Here is a 25,143-nt window from a genome sequence, read left to right as displayed (position 1 = left end):
TAATTATAGTTATATCATCCGCTTTGAGAACAGTCTATTGCGTAAGCTGATCTATGGCCGAGTGGATAGAGCGAAACTATCGGAGAATTTTACTTGAGTACATACTGAGTCTAACATGGACTAACCGTTGAGAGGGGTCACTTCGATATGGAATTGATACAGGCGTAGCAGACCATCCCGCAGGCAGGAGGATATATAACAGCAACGAAATACACGCACATTTATGTAGTATTTACGCAAAATAATGTAGTTCGACCTACACACAGAGTCACACAAAATAGATTGATTTTTAAATTTTACTATATTTGTTTATTTACATTTTGTGTTTACAGTAAAAAAATATTTTTAATATGTGAACATTTATGTCGTTCTATCCTTAAACATACACTGTATTCAATAAGCAAACCGGGACGGTACTACAATTGAAATGTCAGCCATTTTGGAGGACAGTCCTAAAATGAAGACCTGAGCGCAACAAGACCGTAAGTCCACTTGGCCCCTCAACATATATACATTAACGTTACGTATAGTTTCCTAGGGTTTAATATTAATAATGTTTAATACATGTTCCAGGGTGGAAACATCATGACAGGTTGTGAAAGATTTGTTTAGGCCCCTGAACATGTATAAAACATTATCAAACTATACGCAACTATACGCAACTTTAGTGTATACATTTGGGGGGGGGGGCAAGTGGACTTACGATCTTTTTGCGCTCAGGTCTTCAACTGCCAAAGGACATGTCTCTAGTTCGATCCCACAACCATTCTTACCCACTACCTGTTTTATTGCATTATCATCACGAAGGCCTCCTGGAGGACAGAATTCTATATAAATGAGGATGACTCTGCCTTGAAAGACGTCGTGTTGCTTAGGGTCCATTTGCTGTAGAAGTAGTGATGTAACAGGATTAATAACAAACTACGGGTTTACACTATTTTTGAATGTATTGCCCTGCACTACAACCAGGGTGCGCTTATCACCTGTGTATGATGTGCAATGATAGCTTAGCTATGATACAGCTCTTTTCAAAGACATTATTTATCTTACATGTGCTGGTGAAAGTTCTATAAAATTGTGACCCAGGTCTTTAGAATTGTACGGCGTATCGTTTAGTGCAAGGCAATAAATTTATAATAGTATTAATCTGCAGTTATGTTTAATAAACATGTTACATCACTACCTATACGGCAAAAACGGACTAAGGAGAAAAAAAAAACGAACAAAAAATATCAATGAGCTAGTTTATAGTGGCCGTACACGGAAAGATTATACGGCAATATCCAATGTTTTCACAGTACGCTAAATAACGGATAATCTTATAACGGTAAACAACACTACTTATTGCCCATTCTGAGTCGGCGTTTAAAAAGTTTTAAAAGCACACGTCCTCTAAAAAGCCAAGATGATTTTCGCCACAGCACCACGATGTACGATGCTTTTGCAAAACATAGTCATGATATAAAACCTGTACTCATTAAAAGTGTTCAAAATTAAAGAGTTGGTATAAGTAAAACAAAATAGGGTTATGAAATTTGAATTGAAAAATAGGAACCAGTCATTCTTGGAAAAGAAGAAGAACCTAGCTTCTCTTTTGATGTTTACTAATGTATGTACCACAACCTCCAGCACGTAAGTTTCGAAAGGCTAGTACAGCAGAACAAAAGGTTAGTTGCCGATAGATGCATAAATCCATGGAGTGCTGGTTATAGGTACATAACCTTATATAATCCTTTCCTGGCGTAATTGTACATAAAAGATGTGTAATGGTTTGGTTTTGCTAATAAAGGTCAGATTTCATTTAATACATTTAGGCATACAGCACACGATGGATTATGGGATGCTGTGAAAATCTTCTTTGCTCCACAAGGGTGCAGGGTGAGCGGGCATACTGGTAAGCAAAGAGCGATAACAACTGCCAACAAACTGTCTGGTATGCCGTCACTGGTCTAAGGAACGTCTCCTAATTCACACGTTAATTTTAACGGTTACTTAACGGGCCATGATGGAAATTTTAACGGGTTATATACGGAACCGACTTTACGGCTGGGTAGTAATCGAACTAGGCATATTAAATTATATAAAGGGAAAGTGTGGGCCGTTTGCTCGATAGCCATCACTTGTGCTAAAGTGGCGCTTATTTCAATTGTCGAGGAGTCGGGTTAGTTCCTGGTTCCTCACCCTAGTTCCTAGGGTGAGGAACTACATAAATATATGTAGTTCCGCATCCTAGTTCCTCCTAGGGTGAGGAACTACATATATTTCACGTTTTGTAAATCAAGTTGCAAGATAGCAAGACATCGAATAATTGTTATTTCCCAACTTGATTTTAGTAAATTACTTTCAAAGACTATAAACATACAAAAAAAGCTTGTTTTAAAATGTCTACTTCGTATTTCCAAATATTTTAAAAGCATTTGCATATTGCTTTATATTGAAGTACTACCAGTGACTACCATAATACACACTTATCATTCGCAGGCGGATTCATCATGCTATCTGCTGGACAGTTGTAGGCTTTAGCAAAATGAAACGAGTTGTGTAAAGTGCCAATGACCCTGTAATGTGGGAACATGTGAGAAAAGTTGTGTCAATGTATGGCGTTTTCAATATAAAGGAGGAGCATTTTTTACCTTCCTATACTTATTCATTTGGTGTTCGTATGGTGGATGAGGTCGTATGCATTTACTTTGAGAACATTTGTGAGATCGATTTATATAATTGGACACAGCGTTCTTATTTGGAAGGCTCCCCGAAAAAAGGAGAACATGAAAACTAATATGAGATACTGTATTAGGATCACATATTAAGTATCATGTGAGAGTATACTCTTGTACTCCAGAAGACAGGATCACATTTTAAATATTTGACACCATAGAATATAAAAACTAGTAATTTGATAAGTTCAAATAAGATATTTAACGGAATAAATCTAAATAATATGATTATGCAGTTTATTCCGTTAAATATTTACCCCATAATTTTCCTCATTCTTCAGGCCCTGCCCTCTATCGGGTGCTAATTTAAAGTTTAAGCTTGATTGCTATTGTTTCTTTGTAAGCCTGCGGCGCAACCTTGAACAATATTGTCTCTTTGTAAGCCTGTGGCGCAACCTTGAACAATATTGTCCTTGAGATAATGTTTAACAACTCGCGTCCGGCTCGTCAGCGTGATTTAACATAGTGATAGTTCAAAACCAAATCATATGATCTTACCTAAATCGTGTTGTACTATGTGCATCCGTGTCAATATGAAAATCTAAAGCTTCCGGTTGGTATTTACTACACCATATCTGCAATTCAATGAAAAGACAAGGCTAACTCCTTGCAAACTCGTGTTAGTCTCGCAGAACATAATGGGAGATGATTAATATGGACTTAGATTATTTTATATGACTTAAAAGTCATATAGCTCGCTAGGCTGACTCACAAAACTCCGAGACTCACGAACTTTGAGTGCTACAATGTTGTCATCTCATTCAATTAGCTGCAATAGTCGTAGAAGTATGATCTCATTCTGTGAGTTAGCCTAGTTACTCATGTGTTGTCTCTCATAAACACATAACAATAAGAAATCACTCCTCCTAATTAATGAATAGCCATTATTTCAAAACGGTTGATCGTACGCCAAATTTGGGATATACATTCGAAGCACCTCATTTGTTGCAATGGTGTCGCCACGTGTTTTTGCCTTATATTCAGTATCCGTGGACGGAAATGTTTTCAGCTCTCATTTGATTATTCTTCTTCTTCCGAGAGCAAAACATGTAGGTGATAATCAACAAAAATGTATTTTTTTTACATCAGTGGTCATTGTTTACTTAATTCAATATTAAAACATGACAAGTGCAATGTTTGGGAAGTTTCGAGAAGTAGGAGATCAATTGTTACATCTGTTGGAAACACCTCCAAGGAAATGTTGAAGCTAGATTTGGTATGCTATGCTATGCAAGCCCCGGGGGGGGGGTTCTTCCTGGTTGAAGGTATACGGGGATGTGCCACGGTTTTGGGGTACCTTTTCAGCGATTTTGGTATATCGATGGGTGGGTCTTCAGTGGAGACCAGTGCGCCCAATTGGGCGCATTTTGGAAAAAGTGCCTTTAAAGCGCCCAATTATGGCCAATTTGGGCGCTTTTTGGGTGCTTTTTCTTGAAAATTGGTATACTGATGGGTAGCAAAACAGCAAAAAGTAGGTATAGAGAAAGTCAGCATCCGAAAGTCTGCGTGGCACACCCCCGTACAAAATTTTTCGAAGAACCCCCCCCCCCCCGGGATGCAAGCACTAAGGGTAGACGAGGTATTATTGGTCGAAGCAACCTAAAAAATCGATTTGTATTATCTTGATCAATATATTATTGAAAATTAACACCTCGATGTTTTGCAAAAGTTCATTCTACAAATCGTATACTTTGCAAACTTGCTTAATTTATTGTTGTTATTGAGTTATGTGCGTTTTACAAAAGTGTTGTGGTTTCGGCCCTCTTTACAACGTAACTCAAGAACCGCGGCACCTATAAAAGTATATCTGTGATATTTTAATTCTTCTACACGCTCGCTATGAATTGAGCAATGCAGTTTTTGCTAAAGCTCACTACCATTCGTAAGATGCAGTGAACTTCCAAATCACAACAGTTTAAAATAATTAATAACCTTAAAAAGAAAACCATGTATCACAGCGCTTTACGAATGAAAATAATGAAGAAAAACAACAAACAAGAACAAACAACAAATCAAATATCAAATAAATGAGTCTTTAGATTATACCGGAAGGTTGCAAGCGTTAGAGCGTGGCGGATATGGCGGGGGAGTTTGTTCCAAAGAAAAGGTCCTGCTACAAAGAAGGCTTTTAACCAGTTATTATGCGTGTATGCGGTACAATGAGAAGCCTGGTGTCCTGGGCAGAGCGTAATCCACTTCTACTGGGAATGTAAGGCTGAACGAGTTCAGTGAAGTAAGATGGAGATGTTGTGGAGCATGGAGTCCATGAACTTGGTATTGGTAACCAGTGTAGTTCATGGAGGAGAGGTGTGGCATGATCATATTTCCTTTTTGCCTTGAAAATGAGCTTGGCAGCACGGTTCTGTAGTTGTTGAAGTCTGTTTGAGTCTTTCGATATAATACCATAAAGCAGAGAGTTGGCATAATCAAGCCTAGATGTTATAATGGCTCGGACATCTGCATCTTGACAGGCAGCTTAGTCCAGAATACGCAATAAGTTGCGGAGGTGGAAGCTTATTGAGCTGCATATAGATGAGACCTGGTTTGACAGTGATAACGTTTTGTCAAACACAACGCCAAGGTTCTTCATCGTAGAAGATGGAACATATCTATGAATATTCTCAATCATCGAGGTAGTTGAGTAAAGTAAGATATAAATCTTTGCAACTGGACTTACTGTTTTTGTTGACTACAGTATCACGTCATATCTCTGACGCTTCATCAGGCCTAGTGATGTGAATTGGCTCTGTGTCATTGACCTGTGACGTCACGGTGGTAGGTGTGACGTCACACTGGAGGCAATATATGTTCGCAGGGAGGAACCTTTGAATCGAGGAGGGGGACTACGCCACAACCTGTCTAACAGCTACGAGCCAACCATCAGGGAAATTCTTCGGCGAGATTTATAACCTAATCTAACTTTAGAAGATGGAACAATAATTTGCACTAATAGGACAACTTGCAATAATATTGCAGGCCATTTGGGATTTTTTGTTGGTCAAAAAAATATTGAAATCTTCCTGTTTGGTTTGTAACAAAAATAAATCAAGCAAGTTTGCAATGTATTTGATTTATAGAATGAACTTTTCAAACATCAACGTGTTATTTTCCAATAATATATTGATTTAAATTGATCTTTTGGCTGCTTCGACCAACAATTCCGCATCTACCCTTAATATTATAGGTGTGGGTGTATGCTCAGGGAAAGTTGTCTTTGTTTTAAAAGGTTATCATTATTATCATGGTTATCAATAAACACAACCTATCATGAAAATATAATAAAAAATAAAACTACACAATTCACATAATACTACCTTACCTGAGCAAAATTAAGGAAAAATAATTGTTCTGGTGAGTAATCTTCAAAGCCTGGTAGTTTGACATTGTCATCGTGGTTGTCCTTGTAAGCCTAAGGAAGATACACACATATTGAAAGTTGATGTGAAGCTGATATTTGTAAAGGACAATACGTTTTCGATAGAAAACTTAGAATCGTAATTGCGTCAAGTCGATTGAACACAATCAACACATCATAGTTCAATTAGCATTTTGTGCAAATTTTATTACACAATTTGTTGCCGTTCGTTTTAATGGACATTTTCATTGAACATGTAAAGTCTGTGGAGATTAATATTAGACAAGCCTTGAAAGCTATAGCCTCGTTTTAGGCACGTTTTGGCTTTGTTTCTTCACACACAATTATGGTCATTTGCTGACTTATTTTTTTCGCCAAGCCCGTCGTGCACCGACAGCGGCGTTAGATGTACGGATGAGCGGGAAACACCGCCCACCCCACCGGCTACGCCACTGAAGAGGCTGATGAATGAGCAACAAAGGCAACACATGCAAACGATAACACATAAAACAAGAATGACGAATCAACAAACCTTCAAAGATTCCCTAATTCCTCCGTTGTCCGCAATATTTTCCCCCAATGTTTGATTACCGTTGATCTAAATGTTTAATAAAACAATTAACAAAAGCAAACAATATATTCGAAATAGGCAAATTAATTTGTTTTGCAAAATACTAAAATAAGTACAAACATTTCCTATATAATGTTGCTACGACGTCATAATGTGAGGGCGCCCTTGCATATTTTGGAAAATCTGCCAAGACAAAAATTGATTTTCGGCTATAAGATCTACAAAAAAATATCGATTTAACCGAATGTTCTCCTAAATACAAAGGGAAATGACTATTTCAACTAACACTTGAACCTAACTAAGTGAAAAGTCAGTAGCTCTTGAAATGAAAATCAGTGATTTTACTATAAGCCCCCTCTATGGTCGTCTTTGATGGCCGGTCCTACTACAAGAAAGGTGCTGGGGTAAATATTTTATCACTAAAATGAGCGTAAAGAATGGATCTACGATCATCTTAAGTCGTTTGGGTGTAAATGCGCGCGTTTTTTTTATGACGGAAAAAATCTTAGGGGGTTGGTACATTCCCTTTGTAGTTCAAGGGTAAAGTCAATTGAATCTGTAGTGAAAGTCACGTCCGACTACTTTTGAGAGTCAGTGTCAAATAACTACCACGCCGTGCATGACAAAAGGTAGAATCAATTGACTCCACGAGTAGGGTCAACTGACTCTCTTGTGACAGTCAGACGACTCCATTTGAGAGTCAGTGCTAGTTTACTCTACTTTGAGAGTCACTTGACTCCTGACTATCATTGTACCTAAACGGTTATAACAACACAATGTACCCACTATTTTTTACCGTTCTGTTATTTTCCGGCACAACATATTGACTGTATTGGTCGATGATACATTGCGCACGTTTTTCAAAATTGTCAATGGATTCATCGCTCCACCAAACGGTTTCATTGCCATCTTTGTTGAATTTTCGACCTGAAATAACACAAATATCGATGAAATAAGTGACAAGTGACAATAATTGCTATATATTTCATTCGAGTGCATTAAGGTCGATTAACAACAATTCCCTGTTACAAACGAAGCATTATATATATAAATATCGTGATGAGGGGAAATGGTATATAAGATTAAGTAAGTCATAGAACGCCATTGCGCATGCCTGATTGTACATGTGTTATGACGTATCCAATAACAATGCATCATGGGATATTTATGTGATTAAACGCCTTAGAGAATCCTAAATAGTCAGCTTGTGTTACCATGCATCCTCGACCAGATATTCACGTGGGATTATGGTCGGTTTTTCACAGAACGTCGAGGACCGGGCGGACTGCGTTTAAAGGAGTATTTCGTGATCCTAGCATCCTCTATTTATGTCATTAGATATCCACGAAAAACCTATTCCCAAAATTTCAGTTGATTCCGATTTTGCGTTCGCGAGTTATGCATGATTATGTGTATTACACTGCTCCATAGACAATGCGTTGTAATTTCGTTCTGGTGCACCAGAACGAAATTAAAATTTCACGATATCTTTGCTAAACGAATTAATCTGCAAGAAATATTTTGTACATAAACATTATGTAGCCAGAGGTATATAAAAATCTCAACTTTTTTTTGAGAAAAGTGGGGGGATGAGGCTGTGGATCACGAAGTGCCCCTTTAAGGTCCCAATTTTACCCTGGTTTGCTCCAAAGAGTAGGCTATAGCGGATATACATACACGTCACCATGGTAGGAGTTGCATAAGGGCGTACTTGCACCCTTTTCAAGAAGGTAAATTGGTGATTTAAGGTTGGTATTTTCACATGAAGTATGTCAGAGTTTTGTGTTGGAAATATGAGAAAGGTAACACAGTCATGGTAGTATATGAGGGGTCCTGGGTATAAAGAGCTTCGAAGAAGGCAAAACAGGTTCAAACCAAGTCAAAGAAAATTACCATTATTATCGAAGCCGTGTGTAAGCTCGTGTCCTATAACGATACCTATACCACCATAATTAAGATACCTGTCGATTAAAAGCACACCTTTATTGTTATATCATAATAAAGAAAGCGGAGTGATTTAGCTTAGTTTCAAAAACCCTTACATCCACTTGAGCAATTTTGAGAACACATCAAAAAATCATCAAAAAAATCACTGATATATGGGGGTTTGCAACAAAAGCAGTTTATGGCGTAATATTATTATCAGGGACTTGCAGTAAAGACGTACATTCCCTATACATACTTCAATAAACCATCACTGCCAGGATCAGCTTCCTGTGCTCTCGTATGGGTGACCAACACAATAAGCTTCCAGAGTTCTACACAATAAGCAGTTAGTTCCTTGCTGAGATTTGAAGTTGAACCTGGGCGCTTGTTTATAGCCTATTTATACCAGGATTTTTTTGTATCATCTCTTTCTGTTGAAGGCTGATGAGGGTTTAATGCATCTACACTATTTTTTGTTGTTGGTGGTATAACAATAAGTAAAATACTTGCTTTGGATAGCAAAATAACTGTATAGTACTTAGTTTGAGTCCACTGACACCAAGAAAAATACTTGCTTACCAAGGAGACTCTGGATGATAAAATGGTGGTTGCAATATGGCTGCAGGAAAAGCTGTTGATATTAAAAGAATAGATATTAATAGACTTTGGAAGTGACGGGGTGTGCGGACAGCAGTTCAAAACTAGGGGTCTTTCGGTGCGATCCTAGACACCGACAAAGGGGGTCTTTTGGTGAGAAGCCCCCCCTCCAAAAAAGAGGATCTTTCCTTGAGACTGGAAAAAGTCTTACCAAACATGTATTCTTCCGTAAGACTGGAAAAACTTATAAGTCAAAAATTATATAAACGTTTCAAAAAGACATTAAAATAATATAATTTTTTGAAACATTTGATTAAAAGTAGTAAACTAAATTCGGTGAGAAATTACCTCAAATTTATCGAAAATTCTTGCAAAGGGGGTCTTTTAGTGACAGGAAAAAGGGGGTCATTTGGTGAGAAGGAGTTGAAAAATTGGGGTCAATGTGGACGCACACAGCCCAGTCACCCATTTGTACTGAGTGCCCCCCCCCTCCCTCCCCGACAATCTAACTTATCATATATTACTAAAATTTCGAACTCTTTTGTGCAAACCTGATTAGGATATTAACGAACTAAATTAGTGTAGGTATCAACCAGTAAAAAATATGTCTGCCTTTACAAACGAAAGTATGAAAAATTTGAACACTTTGGAAGTATCTGAAAATGTAATGGGCTTCCTGTTCTTCATCAGGACGTTATCATCAAAGTTGCTTTAATTGAATCTCTGATACCAAATCAACATGACGTGCGTGTGGAAAGATTGTTTGTTTGTAGTTAATCAAAAATTAAAATAATGAAATAACGTGATTCATACTGATTTGATTCGCTGATGGGTTGTACCAAGCGTTAACCTCAAAGAGTATGGTGCCGTCCCATCTATAAAATAATAATAGTAATAGTAATAATAATAATAATAATAATAATAATAATAATAATAGTAATAATAATAATAATAATAATAATAATAATAATAATAATAATAATAATAATAATAACACCAACAACAATAACTATTATCTGCATCTGTCGTCACCTTCCTTTTTGCCGCCCCTGCATTTACCCGGGGGGGGGGGGGTAGGCTCGCGTAAGCCCTTTCAAGCTAAAACGTTGGTACTTAAGGAATGATTTGGTGAAGCAGTACTTAGCTTCATGAGGAAGAAGAATGCGACGAATAAGAGGAAGAAGTAAACAATGATGGGGCTTGCCGATAGGTCAATTATCCCGACAATGCATTTGTTGAGATTTTTAAGTAAACAACAGCTACTTACTTGTATTTTTCAATTGGCGTCCTTAGTGATGATAAAGATTTCTGCGCCCAATACTTCAAAAAATTGGCTTTGTTTTCAAAATATTCATCTTCATTAACGTCAACCTTTGCATAGAAATTAAAACAAACTTGCTTCAAACTATTTCTATTTATACAAATGAAGTGATATACATGTTGGTTGTAGACATCAACGTTTAAAACGGATCAACAACACTAAAATCTTTGATCAAAATAATTCAGAGAAGCATTTCTTCTTCATTAGAGGTGTAATGCTGTTTGTTTGCCGATTAATGACGCTTTACTTCCTGCGGACGTTGTTGGCGTCATTTTTGTTCTTTCCGACGGTATTTCTAATACAAATAGTCTTATCTTGGGAAATTCATGGCCCGTCCCTGTAAAGTGTGGTGCTGGTCTTTTTCTCCAAATATATCGCCTCTCTCATTTCTCGTGGCAACAGTTTGTCCTATCTACCAGGCGGCATAGGAAGCGCAACACGTCACGTACGAGGCTGGCGAAGATACAGGGCTGACAGCTCCATTCAAAATACACGGTTAGCAATTACAAATGGAAAATTAACATACTTGAAGTGGGGTACTTTGTCGAACCCGACGATGTTAGAGTAAGATAATTTTGCTTTGACACCACATAACAAATTTAGAATTGTTTGTGAAGATTTCATGATTATGTTTTAATCCAATGGCGACCTCAAAATTGGCGATATCGCTTCCATCACCGCCTGCTCTCTACAAAGCACTTTGACACACCACCAACGACCGGAGGATGTAGAAAATCATCAGTCAGTAAAACAACCCCCATGAAACCACTGATGGCGTTCGGATTGCTGTTGACCTTTCTTTGAAAATTTCATTTAATTCAATCACATTTCATTCAAAAACATTATCTCCTCCACCAAAGCCACCGCCTCAAGGCCACCATCACCACCGCCACAGCTAGCCTCCAACAACAACACTTACACGCCACTGTCATCACCGCCAATAATAACAACAAGCATGCCACCGCCAAAACCTATAACATACCGGTGACGCATTCATCACTACCACCAAAACCCCTCCCATAAGTTACCTTTTCGTATTCCTTATTCAATTTTGAGTCATCTTTGATCCACTCTGGGAAACCAATTTGTTCACGAATAGCGTCAACCTGCAGCAAATCATATTAGACCGTGTATCATGTGTATTGAAAAAACGATAATCGTCCGCTCTAATCTTTTATATGGCGCTAGCAATAGCCGGCTGTAAAGCTCAAGATGACGTGTATAAGAAAATGTTTGGGCTCAAAACCATACCATCTTACGGGGTCGTTATGCTCCCTAAGCACTAAGCAGTGGCATACCGGCCAGAATTTCCAGGGAGGAGGCAAACTTTCAGAATCATCCTGTAACTAGCGAGTTTACCGGGCGAAAATGTGCAGTTTTAATGCCAAAGGACATTGTGGCCTAAAATAGGCCAAGGTGACAATAAACAACTTTTGTGCCGGCATGTAGAGCCGGGTGGACCCCTGCAGTCTTAAATTCAGACCTACTCTTTGAACTCATTTTAAATGACGCTTTTAAGAATACTAACATTTAGAATGTGTAAATAAAATTCACATAATCATTTGGTAGGTATTTTATGACGAATTGGCATCATAATATTGTGGCCAGTGAACTAATGCAAATTGCACACGCTATAAGCTGCTATAGGTATCATCTTCTTACTCGTTTAAGATTAAACACATGGAATAAAATAATACACAAAAAGTAGATGAACTCCCAACCTTTTCTCTTACTGCAACCTTAGTTTCTTCATCTATCCAGTCATTGTCTTTCAGCATTTCCTTGAAAGCTGTCTTCAGATTGGTAATAAATGTATCTATCTACATGAATGTAATAAAAACATGGTGTACGATGAAGTGAGCGCAATGCATTAGTCAAGATACTAAATAGGTAGTATCGGCCGATATGTGATAGTACCAGTGGTATGCTGCTACCGAAGTCTTTCCTCAGTCTTAAGGTAGTGTTGGAGGCATTATGGAAGTGCTCTAAGCATGTTTTAAACAAATTAATTGACTAGAGCAAAGCACTTGTATCAATATGCCTTTTGTTTGAAGCCAATCGGACATACGGTTATCAAAAATATATCAGTTTCTTTGTATCATATTGTTTTTATCAAGAATCAATAAAGTGAATGAGCTAAAATGACTGGAGAAGCTCATTATCATATAATTTTTGCCAATATTGTGCTAAAAATCTATGCATAAATGTTCAGTGTACTTTTATTTTGCATACTTTTGCCTTCAAACTTGGTCAACGTTTTTCTAATATATTCTAATGTATTATATAGTGAACCCGCCCGCTAATTTGCATAGTTTATTATCATTTATGCAAATTAGCTCATTAATTATGCAATTATGCAAATTAGAGGGCGGGTACACTATATAATACATTGAGACATGTTGGACGGCTACGTTGGTTCGACGTTGGCATACCAACTACCATTTTAATGTTGGCAAATATCATAGCGGGTGCATGTGGGGGGTGTGACCGGCCGACAAGAACTTTTTATTTATTTTTTTAAAATACTTAACCCATTTAATTTCATTTCACATGACTTGACACCAACGCTAATGCGTCAATAAGTGTTATATTGAGATCGCACGGCAATCGGCATACGGAAGCAACGGTGACGTTAACGCAAAGTCTTTATTGTCGGTCGTTCCGATGACGTCAATGAAGTGTTGCCTCAACGCTATATTGAAGTTGTACGACAACCGTCGTACGGCAGTCAAAAGGTGACGTTAATACGACGTCTTTATCGTCGGTTGTACCGATGTCGTCAATGTAGTGTTTTCACAAGTTGTATTTAAGTCGTCGACGATCATGGTACAACCAACCATACATCAACGTTTGTGCGATGTCATAACTAATAATAAGTGTATGACGTCATAGATTAGTATTTTCATTAACGTTGGAATTTGGTTGCCCGACATCTGATCTTATTACAGCGTCCATGCAACTTAATGGTCCCTGATTGTGCACACTTGGAGGCCACACCTTATTTTAGGGGAGTATAGGAGCTCATTATATTTTTAATTGCCCTAAGTACACCCTAAAACCTTCATCTGCGCTCCATAGTCACGAAAAGTCTGAGTATGACCATATTACTGGGCCACATGCCATTTTTGTACAGTACACTCAACATATTGGTAATTATATTTAGATGAGAAAATGTTAGTCATACGTATTTACACTAAATGGGAACAAAAAAGGCGTATACTAGACTATCACTCGATAGATGAAAATAACAAAAAACTATCGATAAATATAATCTAAACTTTACTTTTCATTTCTTCTCTTACGTTCATTTTACTATTATCTGTAAAGTGTTCTTCAATGTACATTCTTGCTGTTGCAAAAGCCAGGTCTGTTTTAGTAGTACTCAAGCATTCACGCCATCCGGGTCTCTCTGTCGTAGGTAGATGCACAGCCTTTTGAAAGTTTTGTTCAGCATCACGAAATTGCTGACTCAAACTAGATATCATATCAGTAGAGATGGACCACATCATGTAGTTGGCAATAATCCTGTTGTACAGAAGAATGATGTGGATACTGTTTAAATCGCTAACTTCATCATCACCATCATCATCATCATCATCATCATCATCGTCATCGTCATCGTCATCGTCATCGCCGTCGTCGTCGTCGTCGTCAACAACCAGACCATCGTTGTCATCGTCAACTTCCCCTTGCTGTCCATCTTTCACATTGTCTTCTTCTTATTATTATTCTTTTTCTTCTTTTTCCTCGTAATCCATATTGTCATCATCCTTATCATCAACACCATGATCATTATCATTGTGATCTTCATCTTGCTATTCATCATATTCCATCTTTTCTTCTTCATCATATTCGTCATCATCATCATCATCATCATCATCATCATCATCATCATCATCATCATCATCATCATCATCATTACATTATCATCATCATCATCATCAACATCATCATCATCATCATTAACACCATCACCGTAATAATCATCATATTCGTCTTGTTATTCCACTTCTACATTTTTTCTCTTCCTCCTCTTCGTCATCATCAACATCATTATCATCGTAATCTTCCTCCTGTTGCTTTTTAACCTTTTCTTCTGCCCTCTTCTCATAGTGATCATAATCATCACCTCCATCGTCTTTCACTCTTTCTTCTTCCTCTACTCATCAATATCACAATCATCATCATCATCATCATCATCATCATCATCATCATCATCATCATCATTATCATCATCATCATCATCATCATCATCTTAAGCATTAGCAGCTTAACACCATAGTAAGAGTAAACACCTGGGTGTTGTGTCTTTCATCAACTTTGCTGCTAGAGCAACGGAAACCGGCGACCTGTTTATAATTGGTTCATTCCTCGATATTGGTTTTGTCTCTTCTGGCATGAGAATATCAAAAAACTTCATCCAGTTTATCTTTATAAGAGAGGAGAAAAAGGATCATTGTTCAATATAAACTTTTCAATGTGAACTTCAATCATAATAGCAGGCATAATCAGGTAAATTATGGTCAATTGACTTTTGTAGAAACCACAGAAATTTATACCGGAAAAAAAGTGCTCTTTTACTTAAAACTTATTATATTCCATTTCTATCAAATTGTTTTATTTTCTGGTTGCCAAAAATTATGAAAACTGTCAGTCATTTGTTTCAGTCGAAGCGGCAATGATAGTATGTGAGTTTTAGCTCATTAGTCTGGCTTAAGGGGGTACTACACCCCTGCCCAATGCTGTGCCTATTTTTGCATTTTTCTTAAAAATTATAGCAGATTGGTGACAAGTAAGATATGTATATCATAGGAGCAAGGACTACAACTATTGCACTGGAAATTTTATATCAGCACAGACAAGAGTTGTGGAGTTACAGTCAAAAATGAGGGAAAACCAATATTTGATCAATAAACAATAACTACTTGCCTTGAGTTGCTGCATTTTCAGTGCAGTAGTCGTAGTCATTGCCCCTATAATATACATATCTTACTTGTCACCAATGCGCTATAATTTTGAGAAAAATGCAAACATAGGCATAAAAATTGGCCAGGGTGTAGTACCCCTTAAAACTTTTTTTTTTTTTAAATGTCCAGAATACTTTCCTGGCAGTAATTACTACATGTAATATTAAGCACGGTTTTTAAGTCAAGTCAACACATACATAAATGACAGCCAGTGAAAACATTTCACTGACTATCCAGGATTTGAACCTGGGACCTTCGGATTATTTCTCCGTACATGTAATATTATTTCATAATATTTGGCAAGTGATGACCAAATAGAAATTTGACTGAAAATATTAAGGCTTTAATAAAAAATGACTAGAATAGCGTTACCTCTGGTACATCTATTTCCAGCTGTGTAATATTGGTAGAGTGGTACAATTCGCTTATATTTCTGCTTTCTTCTGATGAAATCTTTTTAGAATGGAATAACAAAGATATACACAAGTTATAAGAACAACAACATAACAACAGGGTTTATGGTTTTTTACGCACCGATAAATGATGGAAAGAGCCATTAGTTTCCATACTAATAATAATAATAATAATAATAATAATAATAATAATAATAATAATAATAATAATAATAATAATAATAATAACACAATACTTACATTTGCGAGTTTTATATCAAATTCTAACACATCAGTCATGTCCTTTTGTGCTGTTGTTTTGTCTGCCCCCAGTAAGGTAGTTATTGCAATCATATATTGAAGGTAGGGTACTTTATACTAAAACAAAAGATACATGGTTTTATTATTATTATAATGATTTTTGATTGACAAATCGGCATAGCTATAGAATACCCATCTCACCTCCCAATACACACCCATCCAGGGCTTAGGGTTAGGTTTAAGGGTAGGCACCCTGAGAGGTGTATTTTATAGTTACTCCAACAAATCCAATGAATTTTACTCACTTTCTGAGCTTTCGATGACCGGTTAAGCCATCTTGATAACAGATGTCCAGGCTCACTGCACTTCCCGGAGCGGGATTTGGTAGTCTCATTTCCCACAGGTTCTTGATTGGGTTAGCAGCGAGTCATAGACGTCATTTAGAGAATACATACCTGTGTCTCGATTCATGGTTTTGTCGCCCCTCCTGCTGATCCACATGGTTTCCCGAAGTTTTCTAGTGAATTGGTTCGAGTCTTTATCTTTTATCTTTGCTCACTCCCAGTTGATAGCGTGGTTTTATTGTGCAATACGGTCTGTTAGTGTTATGAGTGATTGTTTTTAGAGATTGTTAGAGATTATTTTCTTTTGGCTCTGGTGTAACCTCTGCTCCTTACTTTCTCTGTGTCTTTCTGGTGTTTTTTAATCTTGTTCCGAATGTTCTTCCAGTTTCACCAATATACGTTTTGTCACATCCCTTTATACACTCTACGCTATATACAACTTCACAAGTCTTGCTGGGCTCAATTTGTCTTTTGGATGAACAACTTGATTTCTTAGAGTGTTATGGGGCCTCATAGCGGTAGCAATGCGGTACTTCCAGATAATTCCTTGCAGCTTTTCCAAAAGTCCTTCTATGTTTGGCAGTACTACCATACCTTTCGATGGGTCATTGTCAGTTTTCTTGATTTTGGTTTCTTTAATCGATTCGTTTTTGATGTTTGACTTTGTCAAATAATGACCATCTGGGATAACAACAGTTTGTTAAGGGGGTACTACACCCATGTGGTAAATTTTTGACTATTTTTGCATTTTTCTCACAAAATAATTACACACTGGTAACGTTATGTATATTATTGGGGCAAGGAATCCAATTACTACACTGAAATTTCAGTGACTCACGACAAGCGGTTCAGCATATATGATAGGAAATGAGGTACATCCTAGCGGTACCTTATTTCTGATCATAAATAACAAACCGCTTGTCTTGGGTCACTGAAATTCCAGTGTAGTAATTGGATTTCTTGCCCCTATAATATACATTACTTTTCAAAATAGTGAATATTCTCAGTCATCCAGTCGTTAAAATCACAAAGTTTTGAATTAAATCAAATACTGAACTTAAATTTTTGCAACTTGTTACGTTGCGTCTGAAACCATCAGACTTCATCAGGCAAAGTGTCACATGACCAGCCCAGCGGGTCAGTTGCCTGATGAAGTCTGATGGTTTCAGACGCAACGTAGCAAGTTGCAAAAAATGTAAGTTCCAGTATTTGATTTAATTCAAAACTTTGTGATACATTACTTTTGTTACCACTGTGTTATTATTTTTTGAGAAAAATGCAAAAATAGACACAAATTTATCGAGGGGTGTATTATGAAAGACAAAGATAAAAAGACTAGTTTGCGTCTGACGTCATATGTCAATCAAACTCCGAGCACGGTTTGTTTACAAGTGTCGTGATGATATGAGTTGCTGAACACGGAGGTAAAACCGGGCGCCTTATTGTTAATTTTGCACCAGCAAACATACAAACCATCTCAAAAGTTAGGTCTTAATAGTAGGACACTTTCTTTGGTGAAGGCACCATGTCCACAATGCCTAGAAAAGTTGCTTTTTGCCTTGTAAGAGTACGTATTTTTCGCCATTCACTGCTATTCCTTTTCTCCGATCGGCACCAGCCAGATGAATCGACCTTCCTTAATACGCGCTATTAGCCAATCAAGGATCATAGAGAATTTGATTGACAGTGACGTCAGACGCAAACTAGTCTTTTTATCTTTGTCTTTCATTATAGTACCCCCTTAACGCATTCTTAATTCTTTCTTCTTCCTCTTAATTATCTTCCTCTTCAGTTACCACGTTCGGCATTCTATCAAGTAGTGTCCGGATTATACGCGAGGTTTTTGATGTAATGGATGTTGGATTTGTCTATCAAAATATAACTAATCGTATGAAACAATGCTACAAATAAAACTCTTTAATGCAATAAAAAGATACACGGTTGAAATAATCGTACGTCTTTCTTGAAGTCTACGTGATTATCGCAGGCTTGTTCTATAACTTCATCTGTTCACTCAATATGTTCAACCTTCACAATGCAGTGTGTGCCACTACCATGTTTTTCCTCCAACTTTAAAATGCATTCAGATTTATGTTATATTGTTACAATAATGTCTATTCCCCATGTAATTAACATCCGTCCCTCTGTACATGTTATGATAAATAATAATACAGTCTGTCTCTTGTTATATGTTGCTCACATCATCGTCAAGGGAGCAGTCCTAGCTTTCAAATACCGGGGTTTTTTTTGGGTTTCGGCAATCCATAGATCTGCTTCACTAAACACAAATGTATGAAAACCCTTTTGCGCCACTCTTTAGAAAATTGAATAGAATGTTATATCCAAATAACTGTTCGGTACAGTAAAAAAGAACATTCATTTGTAGGATTAAAATGATTATGTAACAATTTCTCAGTATGAAATTGCATTGAAGACGAGGGCAGCAAGATGCATTGCTACAGGCGGCGGTCACGTAGAAGGAAGGACTCTGAGTGACCCATGTACAAGAACAATAATGTTAAAAATCAAACTGTAAAATTGACTAAACGTATGAGATATGCAATATTTCGTTGACATGATTTTAATTTTACCACAGACTGTGCAATATTTGTCTGTCTTTTAACTTGTCTTGAGTGACAAAAACAACCGTAACGGTATTTACCATGATATTTAATTTTACGGCAGAATGTGAAATATTTATTTATCTTATTTATCTTTTAATCTGTTTTAATGGGAAAAGAGAATCATTAGACCTATATCATGAAAAAACAGTGAAAACAATTTTGTGTTGTTGTGCAATCGATGCATTCTTTTGATTTCACGAAGGAACTCTTGATAAACTAGATGCTATCATTGATTTACATGTACAACCCTCTTCCCTATTAAAAGTGGAACAATTGTGATTCTACCCTTTCGTAGTTAACTATACATATCTCGAGATTAAAACAAGCAAATCAAATTGAACAGAATAAACGGCATTTGAGAGCTAGAACTACACCCTTGACGTTGATGTGAGCATCATGTCACAGCAGTATTTCCGAATTGCCAAAAAGCGCTTTTCACTTGCACATTTTCTTTATGAGACAGGCTGTAGAGGGCAAGATTATCGAGTATTTCGTAGCGCAATTTTCATCATCGCTACCGCGGTGTTCAGCAATTGTGGAAGGAACTTAAAGGTTATAAGGACACTTTATAGAGATCTGTTAATTGTTGATTAAGGGACCTCTCATTATTAATGTGGGAGGGGGCCGGGAAAATGTAGGAGGGGTTATGCGATTTTCACTTTGACAAACAGGGGGGTCATTTTATTTTTCCTGATAGGGGGGTCATGTGAAATTTAATAGTCATTCACTATTTTTTTAATACCAAGAATCCTGGAAGGTCTTGCATATAGTAACAATATCAGTCATAGTACCATACATAGCTTCAATCGGGCCAAAAAATTGCGCGCGAACGCGCATTTGCAGTCATAAGCATAGTCAACGGCCAAAATGTGCTGGATTTACTATACCAAGTTCCAGAAATATTTTCTTTTTCCTACCCCATCCCCCAATGTCAAAAAAGAAATCTACGCCACTGCCACATGCTACACACACCTCTCACTCCTCACCACATTACCACCCCACCTCCAAGCACACACCTATAAATTTTCTCATCAAAAGTAGATCTATTGGCATAGGGGTAGATCCCTGGGGATGGGTGGGGGAGGGGGGGTAAATTCCCCCTATTTTGCCTGTAGGCCTATGTGGGTTTCTGACGTGACCAAATTAGCCTTATATTTGGCAATTTTAGTCACAAAATTATTCCACTTTTGCATCATATTTCATCAATTCAGCTTCAAAATGGCAAAAATTTTCTTGCGCTTCGCGCGCATTTGTACAATACACTTATTTTGTCGCCAAAATGAGCTGGATTCCCTTTGACTTCAAGAAATTGTTTCCCACCCATCACCCCCAATGTTAAAATCCCAATCTCTGTGACTGAATTAATTAATATTTAAGTTTGCTTGAAGGGGGGGGGTATGTGATTTTGTTTGATTCAATAGGGGGGTTACGTGAAATTGATTCATCGCAATAGGGGGTTATGTATTTTTCACCCATAAAGCTCAACATTCTCCCGGCCCCCACCCTCCCGCATTAATAATGAGCGGTTCCTAACTCACATCTGCATACTGTGAATCCAGGTAATAATAGCTCGGATATATTGGTCCTCTTTGATCTATCTGCAATAGAAACAGACGCCAAATTAAAGGTCTCATTTTCAACAAACATATAGGATTCAGGAGTACGCCAAAAGTACGCAGTTTCCCAAAAAAGAGAATATTGTCATCTTTGCAAGGATTTTGTATGCTGGGTCCGCGTTACATGTAGTACTTTCACCAGTCTCCCTTTCTTCGCTAATAGTTATCCACTATGATTGTTGAATATGAGACGAAATACATTCACTAAGATGTGTATTGTTCCATTCGCGTTCCGGCTCGTTGAATGGAACAATATATCTTGAACCTTAAGATTATATTTTTACCATCACACTCTTTACAAGCGTTTGGTCCATTTTGGATGGAAATTAGCAAGGCATCCAAACTACACCCAGTTGAATCATATTCGCCTACCCTGATTCATGCATTTTATGTGAATTCGACGTGCAATTAACCAGTTTGTTTTTAAATAATAACCATGTCTAGTATAATATTAATAATGCTTCAACATTGACACAGTAGGTATGCTCTTTTTTGAAACAAAATTTAGTGTGGAAGTTGACATGATTGCAAAGACCACTCACGAACAGAATGTTTTTTGATGAATTTTCCAGGTCGATATCTACACCAGCGCTAATGATCACTGATGCTGATAATCCCAGTTCCTTCCCCAAATTTGCCAACAAAGTTTCTAAATCGAAGTCAGCATCATTCCAGGAGCCGCCTTCTTTGTCACCAAGAACTGGCCATCCGCCGAATTTTGTGACAAACTGGGCAAGAGGTGTCGAGTTTTTCGCTTCAATAGTCTCTGAAAAACAATGAACAGATCGTGTTTTGATCCCCAGTATATTCATGGCCTCCCCCCATTCCGAAGAAAATGACAGCCTCTTCAGGCGTCAGTACCAGCTTGTGCTTAATGCAGTGATATTAATTTTGCTATTTACATTACCTAAATCCATGCAGGAATTGTAGAGATCTTTAACCTTCCTTATACTTTCAGTGTCGTCGTTTGATTTCTTTTTCTCAAGCAGTCCTGTATTGAAACAAATTAAAAAGTAGCAGCATAAGTTATAACGATAGGCATAATAGGTCTAACGATTAGCAACAATAGTTGGTGCTGCTTCACACCCGTTGGGGTTCACTTGACTTTGGGAGTGTTGGGGATATGTGGACACCAGTTCCCAACTTTTTCTTTTTACAGGGCAATTTGACAGGAAAAAATGGTTCATTTTGTGAAAAGGGCTCAGAAGGTCTCAAAAGAGAGATCTCTCTGTGAGACTGGAAAACGTTTGGTTCATAACATTTTCAAGATATAGAACTCAAAAAAGCCATTGAATATGGAATTTCTTTGAAAACTTTTTGTAAAAGAAAGGTGAAATTTTGGTACTTTCGGGAAAAAGCAGGCCATTCGATGAGATTTGATATCAGAAATTTATATACGAATTCTTGAAAAGAGGAGACGTTTGCTTACAGTAAAATAAAAATTGTGTGAGAAGGAGTTTAAAATGGGGATTATTGTGGCTACACATTCCTGTCACCCATTTTTAATCAGTCCGCCCTTCCCGGTGGGTTTCACCAACTTGATTAATTGAGTTTTAGTTTTAATATTGAAAATGTATTTGCAATGACGCTTTTGGCTTATAATCCTACCGACCCTGTGTGTACTGACCTCTCAGAATAACGTCTATTTGATCGCGGAGACGTTCAAATGTCCCATAACTGGATTGTTCTTCTGGTATGGTATTCTTTTTCAGCCATCCGCCACATGAAAACTCATAGAAATTATCACATGGATCAACAGCAGGATCTATATTACTGAGAAGTTTGCCGGCTTAATGTATAAAGTGTGTAAAAATACAGGAAAGTGTGTGAGAAGGGGTTATTTCAAACATGATCAATGTTGTTTGATGCAGAACATAAAAACATTGTTTATCGTGATTGAGGTAAAGAGGAAAGTTAAACAAAATTCCTCCCCCTTTAATTACGCAACACCAAACCCGATCCTAGATAGGTTGGCACTATAATTGTTGCATGAATATGCCGTTCATGCATAGAGAAATTTTCACCGGATATAATGAAAGCCGGCTGACAAAGTCGTCACCATGCATCCGACTGACAAAGTCGTCACCATCCAGCTATGAACACTCCTATAAAAGGTATTAAGGGGGTACTACACCCTTCAATAAATTTGTGACTATTTTTGCACTTTTCTCAAAAACTAATAACACACTGGTAACAAAATTTATATATATTATAGGGGCAAGGAATCCAATTACTACACTGGAATTTCAGTGACCTAAGACAAGTGGCTTGTTATTTATGATAAAAAATGAGGTACCGCTAGGATGTACCTTATTTCCTATCATATATACTGAACCGCTTGTCTTGAGTCACTGAAATTTCAGTGTAGTATTTAGATTCCTCGCCCCAATAATATACGTAACTTTTGTTACCAGTGTGTTTTTAGTTTTTGAGAAAAATGCAAAAATAGTCACAAATTTACCACAGGGGTGTAGTACCCCCTTTATGTGAGGAACCTACACATTAGTAGGCTTATCTGTAAAATAATTTGTATATCAATAAGAAACTAATGAGCCAGGTATTACATATTAAATATCTACCCTGAACAACTTGATAAAATTCCTGCAATCTTATGGTTCTCAGACGCGTTACATGACACGATATATACCACGGTTCATCACATATCTGATTGGATGAAACAAACATTCAGGGGTTTACAAAAACCAATCACACCCAGATGCCGTATTTTAGTCACCAGTTAGAAGCTCACACAGCTCTTATGACGATATGCACTCATCCGTGTAGTGTAAAAACAGACTGTGTTGCAAGGTATTGCAGGGCCAACTTTGCTTGAACATATTGTGTGCTCAGGTTTATCGAGGTGCAAACTTTTCCATATGTACCTGTTATAGCGCAATGGGCAATGGTACATAGCGTTGCGTCATTCTTGCTTACCTGTTATAACGCAATGGGTAATGGTACATAGCGTTGCGCCATTCTTGGTTACCTGTTATAACGCAATGGGTAATGGTACATAACGTTGCGCCATTCTTGATTACCTGTTATAACGCAATGGGCAATGGTACATAGCGTTCCGCCATTCTTGGTTTAATACCTGTTATTATGCAATGGGCAATGGTACATAACGTTGCGCCATTCTTGGTTACCTATTATAACGCAATGGGCAATGGTACATAGCGTTGCGCTTTTCTTGATTACCTGGTATAACGCAATGGGCGATGGTACATAGGGTTGCGCCATTCTTGGTTACTTGTTATTACGCAATGGGCAATGGTACATAGTGTTAGGCCATTGGTTACCTGTAATAACGCAATTGGCAGTGGTACATAGCGTTGCACCATTCTTGGTTACCTGTTATAACGCAATGGGCAATGGTACATAGCGTTGTGTCAATCATGGTTACGTTACCTGTTATAACTCAATTGGCAGTTCTGTCATTCTTGCTTACCTGTTAGAACACAGTGGGTAGTTGTAGGCCTAAATAGCGTTGCGCTATTCTTGGCTACCTGTTATAACGCAATGGGCAATGGTACATAGCGTTGCGCCATTCTTGGTTATCTGTTATAACGAAATGGGCAGTTGTACATAGCGTTGACTCAATAATGGTTACGTTACCTGTTATAAGTCAATTGACAGTTCTGTCATTCTTGCTTACCTGTTAGAACACAGTGGGTAGTTGTAGGCCTAAATAGCGTTGCGCTATTCTTGGCTACCTGTTATAACGCAATGGGCAATGGTACATAGCGTTGCGCCATTCTTGGTTATCTGTTATAACGAAATGGGCAGTTGTACATAGCGTTGACTCAATAATGGTTACGTTACCTGTTATAAGTCAATTGACAGTTCTGTCATTCTTGCTTACCTGTTAGAACACAGTGGGTAGTTGTAGGTCTACATAGCGTTGCGCTATTCTTGGCTACCTGTTATAACGCAATGGGCAATGGTACATAGCGTTGCGCCATTCTTGGTTATCTGTTATAACGAAATGGGCAGTTGTACATAGCGTTGACTCAATAATGGTTACGTTACCTGTTATAAGTCAATTGACAGTTCTGTCATTCTTGCTTACCTGTTAGAACACAGTGGGTAGTTGTAGGCCTACATAGCGTTGCGCTATTCTTGGCTACCTGTTATAACGCAATTGGCAATGGTACATAGCGTTGCGCCATTCTTGCTTACCTGTTATAACGCAGTGGGCAGTTGTACATAGCGTTGCGTCATCCTTGCTTTTAATAATGATCACAGCAACTGAAATAATGAATACGAATACAGGCTGTCTCAAATTAAACAATGTTAAAGCAAAAACTGCCAAATCACTGGCGTGTCGCCATTAACAAGGACAATCATGTGATTATCTACTCGGCTCTACAATCTATGCAATCTATGCAATCTATGATTGCAGACATACACAGGTGATGAGTGTAACCTGGAGTGCTACGCGATATATTCAAA

The 25,143-nt window shown here is 37.7% G+C and overlaps 1 protein-coding gene across 1 annotated transcript in view; it reads right to left on the bottom strand.

The window, feature by feature from the left end:
* Positions 1–302: 302 nt before the first annotated feature.
* The window catches only part of LOC140168296 (endothelin-converting enzyme 2-like), a 29,311-nt gene continuing 4,470 nt past the window's right edge, over positions 303–25,143 (bottom strand). The window contains exons 3-22 of the mRNA XM_072191650.1: positions 24,871–24,939; positions 22,319–22,480; positions 21,599–21,682; positions 21,234–21,457; positions 20,614–20,673; positions 16,108–16,224; positions 15,827–15,907; positions 14,783–14,916; positions 13,790–14,012; positions 12,209–12,307; positions 11,516–11,593; positions 10,434–10,537; positions 9,980–10,041; positions 9,149–9,200; positions 8,537–8,604; positions 7,440–7,570; positions 6,605–6,670; positions 6,037–6,126; positions 3,216–3,292; positions 303–2,558 (exon numbers count right to left, since the gene is read on the bottom strand). Coding sequence (XP_072047751.1) covers positions 2,453–2,558; positions 3,216–3,292; positions 6,037–6,126; positions 6,605–6,670; positions 7,440–7,570; positions 8,537–8,604; positions 9,149–9,200; positions 9,980–10,041; positions 10,434–10,537; positions 11,516–11,593; positions 12,209–12,307; positions 13,790–14,012; positions 14,783–14,916; positions 15,827–15,907; positions 16,108–16,224; positions 20,614–20,673; positions 21,234–21,457; positions 21,599–21,682; positions 22,319–22,480; positions 24,871–24,939 — 2,087 coding nt within the window. The 3' untranslated portion in view covers positions 303–2,452. The remainder of the gene's footprint in view (positions 2,559–3,215; positions 3,293–6,036; positions 6,127–6,604; positions 6,671–7,439; positions 7,571–8,536; positions 8,605–9,148; positions 9,201–9,979; positions 10,042–10,433; positions 10,538–11,515; positions 11,594–12,208; positions 12,308–13,789; positions 14,013–14,782; positions 14,917–15,826; positions 15,908–16,107; positions 16,225–20,613; positions 20,674–21,233; positions 21,458–21,598; positions 21,683–22,318; positions 22,481–24,870; positions 24,940–25,143) is intronic.

This window comes from Amphiura filiformis, chromosome 13 (genome assembly GCF_039555335.1).
Source record: "Amphiura filiformis chromosome 13, Afil_fr2py, whole genome shotgun sequence".
Taxonomy (NCBI): domain Eukaryota; kingdom Metazoa; phylum Echinodermata; class Ophiuroidea; order Amphilepidida; family Amphiuridae; genus Amphiura; species Amphiura filiformis.
The sequence above is the reverse complement of the archived record's forward strand: the minus strand, read 5'-3'. Positions and strand labels throughout refer to the sequence as shown.